The sequence below is a fragment of the Meriones unguiculatus genome, chromosome X, assembly GCF_030254825.1.
Source record: "Meriones unguiculatus strain TT.TT164.6M chromosome X, Bangor_MerUng_6.1, whole genome shotgun sequence".
Taxonomy (NCBI): Eukaryota; Metazoa; Chordata; class Mammalia; order Rodentia; family Muridae; genus Meriones; species Meriones unguiculatus.
This window is the reverse complement of record NC_083369.1, coordinates 39,414,637-39,430,007: the sequence shown is the minus strand read 5'-3', so window position 1 is coordinate 39,430,007 and position 15,371 is coordinate 39,414,637. Positions and strand designations below refer to the sequence as shown.

The 15,371-nt window shown below is 48.0% G+C and overlaps 1 protein-coding gene across 8 annotated transcripts in view; it reads right to left on the bottom strand.

Moving 5' to 3' along the window:
• Positions 1 to 932: 932 nt before the first annotated feature.
• Atp2b3 (ATPase plasma membrane Ca2+ transporting 3) overlaps positions 933 to 15,371 on the bottom strand; it is a 70,540-nt gene continuing 56,101 nt past the window's right edge. For 4 of the 8 annotated variants that reach the window (XM_060375259.1, XM_060375262.1, XM_060375260.1 and 1 more), the window contains 2 exons: positions 14,576 to 14,662; positions 933 to 4,114 (listed from right to left, as the gene is read on the bottom strand). In XM_060375259.1, coding sequence (XP_060231242.1) covers positions 3,794 to 4,114; positions 14,576 to 14,662 — 408 coding nt within the window. In that variant the 3' untranslated portion in view covers positions 933 to 3,793. Of the gene's footprint in view, positions 4,115 to 14,508; positions 14,663 to 15,371 lie in introns of all 8 variants that reach the window. The other 4 variants (XM_060375265.1, XM_060375266.1, XM_060375264.1 and 1 more) reach the window with 2 other exon arrangements.

The following is a 15,371-nucleotide window of genomic DNA, read 5'->3' as shown; positions in this document are numbered from 1 at the left end:
AGGAATGATACCTGATGGTCTCCTTTGGTCTCCACCCTACACACACACAGAGAGAGAGAGAGAGAGAGAGGAGAGAGAGAGAGAGAGAGAGAGGGAGAGGGAGAGGGAGGGAGAGGGAGAGGGAGGGAGAGGGAGAGAAGAGAGCAAGCCACTCGCACCTTTATATATATATATATGAATATGCATGTTCATATGTACATGCACATTAAATACAATTACCATGAGCTCCCCAAATCTTGTGGCTTGGTATATATCAATTCCAAAAGTAGAACAGTCTCAAAGAGTAATATTTGTACCTAGATTCATATTAGTATTAGTCTAATATGCCTAAAATGATGGAGCAGTCCAAGCATTTGTGATTGTGTGGCTAGACACAGCATGTCTGGATAAGCAACGAAATATTATCCGGCCTTAAAAAGGGAATTGAAGTCTGGTATCAGCTACAGCATGGATGACCTTTCAGGATACGATACTCAGTGAAATGAGCTTGTCACACACACACTCTCACACACAAAAATACTTAGCTCATCATACTTCTAGGAAAGGCCTTATATGAGAATGTTGCAGCCAGGCATCAGAATAGGAGACTGAGGAGGAGGACTAGGAAGCTCCTGAGAAATGGCATGGAGTTTAATTTTGAAAAGGTGAAAAAATTCTGAAGAACCATCACAATTCTCCCAGTGACCCATCCAAGGACAGTGGCCTGAATCTTTGGAGCAATCTTTACCTGGTCAAACCAGTCACTGGGAGGTGCCACAGGTAGAGCACCTCTTGCCCACAGGACCAAGTGCTCCATAGAACCCAGCAGGGCGGCCAGCACACAGTGGGCTATGACCGTGGCTTCTCCTGCCCTGGCTCAGTGGCATGCAGGCACCTTTGTTTGGTTCCACATGGGAAATCACCAAATAATAAATCACACATGTGACTCAGACCCAGATTAGGAGCCTTTCTTTTCTTTTTTTTTTTTTTATACACAGAAATTTTGGTCTACTCTTTAAATTAGGAAATTCAACTACAGACTTTAATTTATTATGCATCTGTGGTCTTCCTCATTAAGATAGTTTGTTTGTCTTTGTAACAGGCAGATAAAAATGTAAAACAGATTTATGAACTGAACACAGTTGACCAAGCCATTCCATAGAGTATAATGCTTTTATAAAGAGAAGCTTCTGATGAGACAGGCCTCGGCCTGAAGACTGTACAAGAACCAGAACAGATGATGCAGGTTCCCAGGGCCTTTTCCGAACCCCACAGCTCAGTACAAAGGCAGCCTGGGTATCACACAGTTGACACTGACATCAGGCAACGTTACACAGCAGCATTGAGGGTTGGCTTTTTAATACAGAGTGGCCATTTGCTCTATCTGTATGTCTACAACAGAGGATGACAAGAAGCCCATGAGCATAGCTGGACACAGCTGACCTGCTTCAACTGCAATCCTTCACATTTTGATTTCTTGTTGAAAAACACAAAGACCCTCAGCACACCAAGTTGCCCTTTTGTTGGGATGGTTTAAACAAGGACACCAGGGAACAATTTACAAATGGGAAACATTCTCAATATGCCCTTTAGAATAAAAGGGATGGCTTTATGTGACCTGTAGCTGGCATTTTTAACGTGGAGTTTCTCTTGTAACCGAAATTCTTTTGCCCGAGATGTGACTTACTGCTGCTCAGGGGTCACCTGTCATTGGTGTGACCAGTGGGGAAATAGCAAGTGTTGATTTGACTTTCTGTGGATGCCAGACAGCTGAGACAAGCTTTCTGTGGGGCGAGGTGGAAGGGGAGTAGGGCAAATGCAGCTCCTGAGGGTGCCTGTCTTTATTCTCCATCTCACACCTATCTCTTGGTAGACAAAAAGCTCACATCTGTGTCTTAACAGACAAACCTCAGGCCCAAGTGACAGGCATGTGTGGGAGTGGAATGAGATTCTAGACATCTTCCTGAAAAGTGTGACACCCATAACTTCAGAAGGTGAAGGAACCTCCAAGGGCAGAATGCTGCCCGTTTCACTGGTGTTACTTTGGGTGTCCAGACTCAGGATCTAGGAACACAGGGGTAGGTCAGCTTTCTACTAAGAAGAGACTCATCAGCCTGTGCTTCCTTGGCAGGCCAGCAGACATTAGAGCTCTTTCCTCTGCCTTCTTCTCTAGGAAAGCAGGCTTGGCACAATGGGTGCCCACAATGCTGGGACAGGCTCCTGGGGGAAAATGTCTCAGGGTAGTCAGACCTGAATTTTCAAGCCTCACCTGCCTGGGTGGACCCAAGGTCTGCTGACCTCATACTCAGCGCCCACAGACCCAGAAGAGCCACCAGCAAGAAAAGAGCAATGGTAACAGTTGATGATGGCCATTTCCCAAAAGGCTCCGTTTTTATAGTTCTGCCTTCTGGGTTGTATTTGCCCTGTGGGCAAGACCTGGTTTGTAAGCATGCTTTGGTAGGTGGCATGTCTGTGCCCTCGCAGACACTGAGGTGGTCCAGTGAGTACTCACTCTCATTTGCCAGAGCACAAAGTGCAAGTCCAGAGTAATGACAGGGACGAATCTGGACTGTCCTTGCAGTTGACATCTTAAATTTGATGGCCACTCTTCCTGAGGTGGCCTCTGTAGATGTCAAGCCTCACATTGTCTGTGCTTCATTACAGCTGTTCTTAGGATTCATCATGCTTTCAAAGTTGGGGTATGGACAAAGAAAGCCACCAGCCAAAATTAAGGTGTTGGAAATGAAGTGGAAGGAAGCCAAAACCAAAACTTGTCTTGCTGTGCATTGGAGGGGACCACTGTCACCGATACTTTGGTATTTTCCTTTTAAATAAAAATGCCATTGAAAAGTCTTTCTCCTCTACAGGCAGAGGTCTCAAAGTGCAAAGGTTCTAAGTGCAAGGCCTCCTTGCACAGCACTCCCCAGACTGCCTTCACTGAAATCTCAGCAGGATCAGGCATGGAGATACTTAGGTCAAGGGTTTGGGAAGGGAAGTACAGTACCGAGAGGATGTTCTTGCAGTCTTGTTCCCTGAAAAGAACCTTGCTACATTCAAAATGAAACTTCAAAAGGAAAATGCCTAATGAGAGGAATGGAAATATCATGCCGATAAGTGCTTCCTTATTCTTTAAATATTAATTTTGCCATATATGTGTATATGCATATAGACACACATACATATAGACACACACACACAGGTGGTCTGCAGATGGGTCTAGTGTGCTTTGCAGTAGAAGGTACATTTGCAAGTGGCTCCCCCTGGTGTCCTGTCTGCACAGTGTGCACAGTGACCTCCTTGGTTTTGATAAACTTTTGTGGGGGTGGGGGATATGGGTGCAGCAAAGCTCCAGATAGGTTCAGCTAGCCCCTACCATGCTGTACAACCCAAATGGTGAACACAGGGTGGAACTAGTGTTCATTAAAAAAGAGAGAGAGAGAGAAGCATCAGTAGAAAAAAAGGTGGGAAATGCATCTTGTCTCATGCTCTCTTTTCTCTTCACATTGGGTGAAGAACTCCCTTCCTCCATTTTCCTTCATTCTCCCTCCCCCACATCCTGGGAGCCTGGTCTGAAGCCTAGTGGGCTGTGCCCTTATTGAATGCAATTGGCTTCTTGTCAATACCATGTAAGAAAAGTCTTTAACCACATTAGTCATTTCCCTCTTTGGCAGGTGCACGGGTTCCCTTCTCTGTGTATGCATGTGTGACTGCATATGTGTGTGTGCGTGTGTGTGCGTGTGTGTGCGTGTGTGTGTGTGTGTGTGTGTGTGTGTGTGTGTGTGTGTGCATGCACATGTGCTGAGAAAAGTTTCAGTTAGAGGGATGTCTCCATGCTGTGGAGTGGGCTCCCGGGCCTGGAAGAGAATGCTGAAGAGGTAGCTGACTTGGTGGCATGCATGGTCAGGTAGATGCCGCTGTCTATGGCATTGTTGTTCTGGTTAGGGGGTGGGGGAGGTGGGGCCCTCAGGCGCTCTTCATTTTCATCCACATCCGTGTCATCGATGAGCGGGATGTTGTGGGTGTAGTCATTGATAAGAAACTCAGGTGTTGCCATGAAATTATGGATGCAGCTCTTGGATTCTGGTTTCTCCAGGCCTTCATAAAGCGAGCTACGGAATGCTTTCACCACCCGGATCTGAAGTGGAGGGGAGGGACATAGCCCACATGGGAGAAGGGAAGGGAAGGAAGGGAGAAGAAGGGAGAGGAGAGGGAAGAGGAGAAGTAAGGGAGAAGAAATGAGAGGAGACAGTCAATGGCTAGCTGGTGCTGGAAAATTGTGCCTACATCAGAGGCTGGCACATTGCATGATGAATGTTCACACATTAGGGGACTTGTAGGGAATGAGGTGGCTTTGCTTGGCTGTGGTAAGGGTTTTTACAGGTCTGGGCCTTCATGTTGAAAGCATCCTGACCTGAGTAGATACCTATTACCTTCCTGGTCTTTGCCCTGGGAACAGAACTGGCTTAGGTGGCACCTGAGGTCTTTGCTCAATTTGAATTCCAGTTTGGTATAAGATAAAGATACTGAAATTCTCCAAAGAGTGTGCCAGTGGCTACTTCTGTTCCTGCATCTTAGTCCTTCTTTCAGGGGTGCACCAGACACTTCAATCACATTTCTGTAAACATCTCAAGCCTCCCTAATATTGCTGTTCCTGCCTGACTCTCTTTTACTTTACCAGTGGCTCTGAAATCACTTTCTCTACTGATCCTTTGTCTTGGGATGTTCCAGAGCTCAGGCATGTCCCTGTTAATCTTCTTCTCTGTCTGCATCTCTGTATAGTACTAGAAGCTATTTAGGGATTATGGCACTGAACCTTCCTCAGAGCTCTGTTCCTAGGAACACAATGGCCCTAACATGGAGGACAAGACTGAAAATGTCCACACTTGAAATTGCAAGTGGCAAGCCTGCTACTCTTCAGCTGTGTTGATCTACCAGTTAGCCTCATGGTCTTCTTACAGCTCTGGATCATAGCTACATGTGTCTGATCAGGTCTGATTAAATACTTGGTACCTTCAGCAGCCCTTGGCAATCTATCCTTCTGGCCTCTCCCCACACCCAAACCACCCCCTATCTCCTTCCTCCTCTTTGAGCTCCTATTTAGACGGCCCTGCACTTTGCTGCATGCTCCTTGTCCATCCCACTCTTGTTTTCAACTTGCATACAGTGTTATATTCTATAAGGAAGTACTTCCCACAATACTTGGACCTCCCTACCACTGTAGCCATGTGCCTTGAGCCAAGCTTACATCCCCTTCAGCCACCCGCACCTCCTGCAGGCCAGTACTTTTAGAACTTGCTTGAGACTCAGCTTCTTCCTCCTTTGGCTTTTCCATGTTCACTCACAAACTCCTGCCTTATTATCTTTTCAAGCCACAATACAGCTGTCACTCTGATCTCTCCCTGGCCCCACATGCTGGGTTCCTTCCTGCTTTTAGAACCAGAGGTCAATGAAGAGGCCTCTGCTGGATTTCAGACAGGCCAGTGCCAGCACAGTTGCCCATATGAATCGTCTGTACTGAAAACACAAAGCCAGCTCTGATGGCCTCCAGGTAGCGTAGAGGACAGTAGAAGGACTGCCAATTCTCCAGGAGGATAAGTGGGTTCCCCAGCTCTAGTTAGTTCCTCCCAGTGTGAGGCAGTGAGCACATTATAACTTCTAAGTCTTTTAAAGGAGCTAGGATTTGGTTTTCATGGTTTAGATAATGTATCTGTAAATGCTGGCCAATAAGTGAATGAATCCTAGATCTCTTCTGGTTTTGTAAATAAAGTTTATTGGCAAGCTGCCATGCCCATTCATCTGTATACCGTCTGTGGCTGTTTTCACGCTACAAGGGCAGGGTTGTGCAGTTGTAACAGAGACCTGGCTTGAAAAACTAAATATGTTTACTCATTGGTCCTTTATAGGAACAGTTGACAATGAATCACCCAGACTACAATGAGTCCCTTTCAGCTCTCCAAGTTAGGACCTTAGTGCTGACAACTCAGCCAGGCCAAATGCAGTGCTCCTAAATCACTTTAAATGAGGCAAACCTCACAGCCCTTGGAATGCAAAGGCTCTAGAAAATTAGGGTTTCCTAAATCCACATCTAAGATCCAGTTAGGATTATTTTTTCTGTCATATAGGTGGATGGCTAGCTGTTCTTCAGGCCACTGTTTTCAGACTGGTTGTTTAAATAGGTTTAACATGGAACTGAAAGTAATCGCCAATTCTTTTTTCACTTTAAAAATTTTATTTATATTTTAATAAATTACAGTTTCCCTTATCGCCAATTTTAATGAGGAGAAAATTCAACAGCTATGCTGCTTCCTTTGTCAGGTTTTCTAGGGCAAGACTGGCATGCTGATGCTGGGGACATCACTAAACTTCATCATGTCACAACAAAGAGAGTGAGCTGCATGTTGTTGCCCTCAACTCTGGGGGAATCTGTTAAGTCTTTTGGCAATGCCCAGGTGGCTGGCCACAAACATTCTCCTCAGTGAGCCAGCATCCTCAATTGACCTCACATGGTCAGGCCAGACCCTGTTCAAACCTATCCATGGGTTTCACAGCACCCGGCTGGACTCCAAAGTCCTTCCGTGAAGAGAGACACCCAGGCCACAAGGCAACCCTCATAGGCTCCTCCCTGCCGTTTGCAGTTGCTGCTGCTCTAACCTGTTCCATTTGCTTCCTCCTTCTAACAGATCTAGTGCCCGATGTACCAGCACCTGGGGATCACATGCATGCCATATGTGAGTGAGCGCTGTGCCTCTGGTTCAGAGGGACACCTACTCCAGTGTTTTGAGTCATCTTGAGGGTAACATCTGAGGGTGAGTCAGCTTTTCTCCAGCTCCTTTCTTCCCTGAATTGAAATCTGGGGCTAGAACAGAGTGGTTTGCTGTTGATCTTATGATTGGGGCCTTTTCAGCCAACTGAAGGCGGTAGGACACAGGCACTGTCCTGGAAGACTGAAAGGTTCAGGCAAAGCAGCAAATGCCTGGAAGAGTGGCCACGTGTTCTGGAAGGCAGGGATTGTGCTAGGTGTCTGCAGGCATCTCCAAGACTCTGGGATTCCTTCTTCCTGACCTACAGTTTGGGGTTTCTGGCCAAGCTGCAGCCAAGGCTGAGTTGAGCCCATGTGTGACCCAGAGCGTAGCTTGCCCTGGCTTTCCCTCAGCCTCCTGCCTGGGTTTCTCAGTTTGCTATGCTCAGAGCTTCCATGTCTACACTTCCCCCTGGCCTTCAACCCCTCAAGGCCCATCAGATCACCTAGATGTCATCAATTCTTTGAGTATCACATCCAGCCAGGACCCCTTTCCACATGCTACTCCTACTACTCCCAGGAACCTCCCTTAAAGCTCTCACTCTCATATCCTCACTCACTCCATGACCTTCTGGGCCCAGGGTTCTAGCCAGATTTCAGAGGCACCTTACTAGCTCCTAGTTCACCCTCTCTACACATTTCACTGTCAGCTTGTCCAATGGGACCAACCCCAGAACATATCACGAGAATCCCTTCCCTCCTCCACTACAGCTTCCATGTCCTGCCTGAAGGTTGATGACCTCGTTTGCCTCGGGCCTCCATCCTGCCTCTGCCTGACATACAGCTTCTGACTAAGGGTCTGGTGAGCCTATGGTGGCCGGCAACATCCCATGTCCAGATGATGTTTCAAGGCTCTTTCTGGCTACTGAGTCAGACCCTGTCACTTCCCTACCTGACTACAAATATTCTTGTAAGTGATAGAACTGGCCTGGGTGTTGACTGGGGGTGGGAAATCATTGAACTTTAATTTACAGCCCATCTGCCTGTAGGAGAAAGGATTTGTTTGTTTGTTTGTTTGTTTGAGGCAGGGTCTCAGTATGCAGACCAGTATACAGATGGTTTCAGACTCTGAATCTCTTGTTTCAGCATTGCTCCCTTACTCAGGGCTGGAATGGCAGGCATGTACCACCAGATCCAACTTTGCAGGATAATTTTACATAGAAAAAATGTCTCTAGGAAAGATTAAACCCTAGATTATGGCTGAGGCTTTTGGGAAAAACAAAAGTATCAAGTTAGTCTGCAAAGGGGGTGTCTCCAGTTGCTTATCACCCAACTAAGATGCTATGGCTCATCAACCTCATTCATCACCATGTACTTGTTCCCCACCCCAGTTCCACAATCACATTCAGCTGTTGCCTCACTTCTGCAACCCATCATGGCTGGCGCCCCAAGAAGACTTTTGATACTTTATCTTTTGCCATTCAGTCCTTGACCAAGCAAAATACTTGATGCTTCCTCAGCCTTTCGAGATCCTTCCTAGTCTCTTTCCCCCTGACCCTTCCCTAATGTCCAGGAGCTGCTTCCTTAGCCTAGGTGCTCCTCCATACCCACAGCTTCCATTGTACCGGTCTTCATTGTTCTCTCAGGTCCAGATGTGGGTGTCTGAGCCATATCTCACTCCCCAAAATAGTCTTAACCCTTGATAATCGTGCCATTCCTTTCCTTCAAATGACACCCAGAATCTCCCACTTCACACCCACCCAACACCACTGCCACACCAGGCTCAAACTGGCTGCCACAGAGACATTTTTTCCTAGTCTTTCTGATTCTGTTATGGACTTCACAGTCCACAGCGTTCCCACAGAAAACTTGTAGCCCAAACTAAGGGCCTGCCTTAGCATCTCTCATTCTGTCTCTTTTACTACCTGCAACTCCTGACAATTTCCTTCTCGTGGGGCATTAGCATTGTCTGTCTATTATGCTACAAAGATTCTTCCTTCAGTGAGCTTCTCTCCCTACCCTTCCAGTGAGTTTGGCCTTGTTCCTCCAGCACCCAGTCAAAAGTACTGAATCATAGTTATTTTCTGTTCTGTCTCCTCTCAGTGAAAGCTAACCATTCCCCTCAAGATAGGACTTTTTTTTCTAGGGTTCATTGGTGTCTCCAACATCCAGCAAGCTGCTCATACTCAGTTTACTTGGTGAGTGGGTATAAGATATCTGGTCCAGCCTAGCCTCTGTCTCCTATAGCAGCTTCCCTCTTCCAAAGCATTCTACCCACTTGGCTATAGCCAGTTAGCTGGAACTGCCTGAACACGTAAGGACCCCAAACCCAACCTTTGCTAGGCTGTGACCACCCCAACCATAGATCCATCATAGATTCCCAGATCTACCATAGCTGCTCTTTCTCTTTCCACACCAAACTCAGAGAGTCTGTTTCCAGTAACCTGGAACCTAGCACTTGTAAACGCTTTGAGTGGCCTCTTCACTTTCCTAGGAGGCCTGTGGCCATCTATAGTCACTCTCTTTGCTAATCACCAGTTGCTCCCCAAAGGAAAGTTATGTCTCCTCTCCATGTGGCCTAGACAGCAGGGCATGCATGGAAAAAGCTGCTAACTTGGCACACAATGGGTAGTGATATTTCAGACCAATCCGCTATTTATAAGCTGTAGCAGGAAGGAATCAAGGGTGCCCTGAGGGATGGGAGCTTTAAGCCTTCTTGGGCTACACATGTGCTTCCCTAAGCCCTCGTGTGTGTGTGTGTGTGTGTGTGTGTGTGTGTGTGTGTGTGTGTGTTGGGAAATTCCATGTGGAGCAAGAGGGTAGAAGCTGGTAACTGAGGAACCTGAGGGAAGGCTCATCCCAGTAAAAACAATGAAAAAGAAAATAAAAAGCAGAGAGAGAGAGAGAGAGAGAGAGAGAGAGAGAGAGAGAGAGAGAGAAGCAAAGGCTCCTGAATCACAACGGCAAAATCAATGGCAGAAAATGCTTGACACCTTCTCCACTCTTCTTCCTTATTCTTTGGGCAGAGAGAAACTCAACCTGGCCATTACTGTCAGAGGCTGTAGGCCCAGGGGGCTTGCTCATGTGCTTTGCTACTAAAGCTCACATGCTTTTGTCTGACTCTTTCTTCACCTTTCTACTGATTTTAACCAAATACTAGTTCAAAAGTTTCTTGAGAAAAGGGATCTGTCAGGTGCCTTAGCATTCTGGCCCAGGAAATGTGGAAACTGAGAAGTGAGCTGCTTTTGGAAGTTGCTTCTTACTTTTGGGCACTCACTGCCTGGGACCATGGGGACTAGACTGGCTCTGGATGACAGCAGTCTGGCTCAAGCATGTCACATGGTCAGGCAGTAGAGAACACAGGAGTAAGCCCTCAGTTGCTGGCCATGTAGCAACACTCAAAGCACCTACGTGTAAGGCCTCAGACAAGGGCTTCCTAGGCAGGCCTGGACCTAGGTTGCATTTTGTTGTGTCCTTTAGGATTTTCTTGGAAGCTTGTTCCCATGTGGTTTAGCCTGTAGTTCCAGAAAGGGTAGGGCAGGGCCCAACTAGAGAATTGATTGATGCCTTCCCTAGTTTGGAGCCAGTGTGCATATTGTCAAACAGCTACAAGAAAATAAATTGCCAATATACTGTCCCCTGAAACCCAACTGGGGTGATTTGGCTCAGCATTGATTAACTTCTTGACAATTTTAAGACTTTTGCCAGCTCCTTCCGTGTTGGTGTATGCTGAGCATGCTTTCCACTGCTCTGGAAGATTATTCCAAGCAAAGCTGCAAGGGCTCACCTGTCTGGGTTTAGCTCCCTCTCCCCAAAGGGTGAAAGGTTTCCATGTTGCAAAATCCCCTTAAAATGAAGCAACTGCTGTGGTCAATTTCCAAATTCTTTATCAGAGCCTGGAAGAAGCCCCTCTGGCCATATGGTGCTCAATCTTTGCTGGTCTGCGTCAGAGGCACCTTATCTCAAACTACAGAAACAGTAAACATTCGAGTATAGAGGCCCCAGTGCTACTGCCTGGAGGATGGGCTGGGCTGGGCTGCTGGTTGAAATGAGAGGGTCTGCAGAGTGAGCTGATGGGGGCTAGACTTTGATGCTTAGCTGGAGAGGGGCAAGGGTGTGACTGTGTGTCTGTGCATTTCCATGGGAAAGAGACAGAAAAGAACTCTTAGGCACTGGAGCCCAAAGGGAGGCTTTGGTGGCGCCAGGATCCAGGCTTGCCTTTCCAAAGAGATTGCTCCTCTCTTCTCACTAGGAGGGAGATACATAGTCCCTGGGTTTGTTGCTTCTTAGCAAAGCTGGATGAGTGCATAAAACCCTCCCCAGCTACCCTTTTGAAGTTCTTGATAATCACTAGGAGAATGAAGTCCTGCAGTCTTAGTGTGTGAGTGTGTGGCTGGGAGAGAAGGGGCATGATGGACACCCATAGGGAATAGGATTTTACAGCCTCATTGTTTCCTGAGCCATGCAGACAGACTGGCCTCCAGGAAATGGTTCAGGTCACAAGAAATGATGTGGCAGCCATGAGGGAGAAGATAATATGTCCTAGACCCAGAGGACTATGAACGAAATGGCTGTGACAGAGATAGCCTTGAGGCCAGGCAAGGGAGGAAAGATGGCTGAGTAGAGTAGAGGCTGCACAGGCCATTCTGGAGCTAGAAGTGAGGAGATCATGGCCAGCTCAGTCTGTGCAAGGGGCATGTGGGAATGTGGAAGGACTCTTGTGTCTAGAAGCAGCAAGAGAGGGAGGGGAGAGAGCAGGAGAGCAAGAGAGAGCTAGTGAGTGAGTGAGAAAGAGAGAGAGAGAGAGGGAGGGAGAGAAAGAGCGTGCAAATAGTGTGGGAAGTTAGAGAGGATGAGAAAATACTGTGCCCAAAGGATCCTGGTTACCCTCTCCCTCTAGGTTTGAAGATGGCCACTGTTTGTACTGGCCCCAAATGCACAGAATGAGTAGATTTTCTTCCCAGAGTGCCCGAGGCTCTTAATGGGAATGCCTCTCAACAGGAAGCTTCTCCCATGCCCAAAAGCCACAGGCACAGTCCTCTGGACTCTGAGGGGTGAAAGGCAATCTGGCCTGGAGCAAGTGAATAAGGATGGAAATTTTCTCATATATGGGGCCATACTTCTCCTTGGGAAATCTTGTGACCTTTGGGGCTAGTCAGGACAGCTGTGGTCAAAACACCTGGTACAATGTTGTGTGTTGTTCAGGGGAGCTCAACCATGGCTTTCACCCTGCTTTCCTTTTCAGCAGCTCTGGTCCTCTGAAGGGTTCCAAGGAGATGAGCAGGGTGAGCTAGGTGTTTACTCTGCCAGGCCTGGCTGCCTATTGGATCCTGAGTCTTATGAACACCCGTCTTCTAGTTTATGAGGGTGCTGGGTATAGCAATTTATCAGAGCTCCCAGAACTCAGAAGTTAAGTTCTAAACTCTAGCTGGAACTGCTGTGTGGCAAGAATAAGTTTTGGCCAGTGGCTTGCAGAAGCAAAGCGTGCCCCACTTGGGGTTACCAGGTGACCCAAGTGGCATCTTTCTCCACAGTGAGTCTTTCTTAAGCTGCCTGCCTTGGTTTTTGGGATAACAGGACCCCTATACCTTCACAGCAGCTCCCTCCTCAGGAGACCCTGCCACCCACCTCTCACATCTGCTTAGCTTCCCCTGGAAAAGCTCATGAACAGCAGGAGGGTGGTGTTTCTCCCACTGTACTTACCAGGCACTGCTGGGATCCGAAGGTGGGAAGAAGGGGAACAGATGTACATGGAAGGAATGAGGGAGAGAAGCAAGGTGTTATGGTCCAAGGAAGAAAACAGTTTAGGGAGGAAGTGGGAGAATTGCGGGCAGAAGTAGGCCTCACTCAGGTATTGGAAGCAGGTAAGGAGGGGCCTCAGACGCTGATTGGCTCCAGTGAGGCCTAAGATCAGCACTGTGGAAGAGGTTTGGAGAGGCATACATAGAAGAATCTTGTAAACTGCCCTCCCACTGAGGCACTCGATGGACAAGTAGACAGACGGGTGGACAAACAGACAGACAGGCTGACAGATGGGAGGTGCAGAAAGACACTGAAAAATGTGTTGAAAGTCAGTGGGGAGGAAAGGGGCTGTGCAGATCTATGTGTTCCCTACATCTACTCTTCATATTGTTTAGAAGAAGGAAGCTGTTACTGCTCAGCTGGGCATGGCTGAGGTGTGTTGGGAGGCCATGGGCCATTCTATCCTTAACTGATTTGGTACAGCTTCCTGCTGGCCTCTTTGGGTAAAGCAGCCCTGAGATTCTCCTTGGTCCCACTTGGGTAGGCCAGGAACACTGGCTACTTTCCAGACCAACAGTGATGTGTATCAGCCCATATCTGAGGCCCAGGTGGGTGGTCCAGGGGTTGTACAAGCTGGAGGTACATGTGGCATGTGCTTTGGAGAAGGGGTGTATGTGCACACACGTCTGTGCTATTCCTGAAGGGCCCTTTTCCTTTCCTTAAAAGTCAGCGGCCCAAAAGCAGAGCTTAAGGAAGAGGTGGGCACCTCCCCCCGGGGACCTCTCACCAGTTCCTAAAATAAATAAATAAAAGAAAGAAAAGAAAAGAAAGAAATCAAGCAAAAGGAAACTCGAAGAGTCTGTGATGGGGGAAAAGGTGAAGTCATTAAGGCTTTCCATCTGCGTGGGAGTGGCATTTTCCGAAGGGAGCTGCAGGGGACTCACTGGAAGGAAAGGAAAGACTTAGCATTGAACTATCCCAGCAGCGGCCCTGGACTCATACTCGAAGGTTTACTGTTCACTTTTTGAAACCTCCTGACTTTGTCACCAAAAGCAGGCAACCCTGGTAGGAGTGCCCCCACCTCCACATGGTTGCCTGCATTTCTCCTGTTGGGGGCAACACAGGGTGACAGGTTTAGCAGTCTAGTGGCCTCTTCTTTGTCATTGTAAAAAGATGTGAGCAATTATGGAAGCTTCTATCTAGTTAGGCCAACCCCAGGGTTCTCTTCAAAATGTGAATTGCACGGTGGGAGCTTGTCATTGAAATGTCCTGGCTTCTCTGAGGAAGGAGTAGAGAGGATTGCATAAGACTGGGTTCAGATCCTCCAGTACTGAGGCCTGTTTGGAAAGAGCGAAATGCTTGGGGACACAGAAAAAGAGCACCTGCCTGGCCTCTGAGTGTCTGTTATCAGGGCTCCTCTAACAGATTCTGGCTCAGGGTGGGGCCTGAAGGGCAGGCACCAGTTGCTCAGGAGAGGCACCCTTGGTCACCACTGAGCCAACCTGGGGACTGGAGAGAGGGGTGTCCTTTGGAAACCACCTCAAGGAGAATGCTGGAAGTTGTCACTTTCTTCCCCGAGGAGATTGGCTGGATTCTTCTGCTGCAAATGATACCATACTGTGGGCCTTTGCCTACCCCAGAGGGTAGCCCTGGGACACATGCTTTCCTGACACTTACCCCAGAACATGGAGCAAGTCCCCAGCCTGGCACCAGACACCACCAGAAGAAACCTGAGTTCATGAAGAACTATGGGTGCATGCGGACAAATTCAAGAAAAGAAAACCAATGGCAGCAGGAGTACTAAATGCAAACCAAAATCCAAATAAAGCAAAGGACGAAAGGCCTGGCAGCGCTGTGGGGTTATTTCATAAGAGAATATGGCTTTGGAGAGCCACCGTCTGGCGGGAAGGACTGGACAGGGCAGTAAAGAAGGAACAGAAAAGCCACCGTGAGCAGAAATGCAAGACTGGAAAAGAGAAGGCAGAGTCAGGGAGGCTTTATCTTCCCCCAGGTGCCATTTATGAGAGAAAAGGGAAGTCAAGACTCACTGCCAGCAGCGCTGGTGGGCTTGGCGGCAGAGAGAGTTACGTGAGTAGGGGTAGAAAGATTGGTTACGTCATGGAGCTGGCTGAGGACTGAAGACCGCCGGCGCACAGCACCCTGAAATGACCCGCTTCTCTTGAAGGTACTCACTACCTCCATCTGTGGGAGAGAAAATGAGATAAAGGTTGGCTTGCATGGAGGGCCAGGCTACCACACAGGGTGGGGCTGGGTGAGGGCAGGGGCCACACTAGGGACATACGGAGCCAGCAAAGCCTCAGTTAGGTCAGCCCTGATCCCTGGAAACTGACAATGCTTTTGACAAAGCCATTACTGAGAGAGGGTTTGCTTGGCAAATGGTTAGTGGTTAGGAGTGTGAGAGGGAAAGGTCACTGGTGGGGACACACTGCAAACATTTCATAGGTCACTTGCATTCACGATACGCTCATCAAGAGCCACTCGTCATTAAGTACCTGTGTCTGGCAATACTTCCTTATCCTACTTCGGTAGTTCTCAACATTTTTTTTCCGCCCCAACACACCTGAGGGATATGACACGCTCTTATTAGAAAGTGGAAGCATTCCCCAATGGTATGTGGGCTGTAGTCTCCTGCCTGGACCCCTGGGAAATCACTGCCCTTTGTCCATGGTCCTCTTAGCAAGGGTCTCTTGCTCTGCCCTGCTCCATTGGTGTAGGGTAGATAACCACTCAGATTTCTGCAGCTCTATGAATTAAGGGGGAATCCTCAAAAGAAAATATATTTAGGCAAAAGAAGAGCTTTCAAGAGCATAGGCTTTGTCTTGTTAGAACTTTCCCACAGCCCCAAGGCATGGGGGCTGGGATGATTGGGGGTGGGGCGACTGCCTTCTGC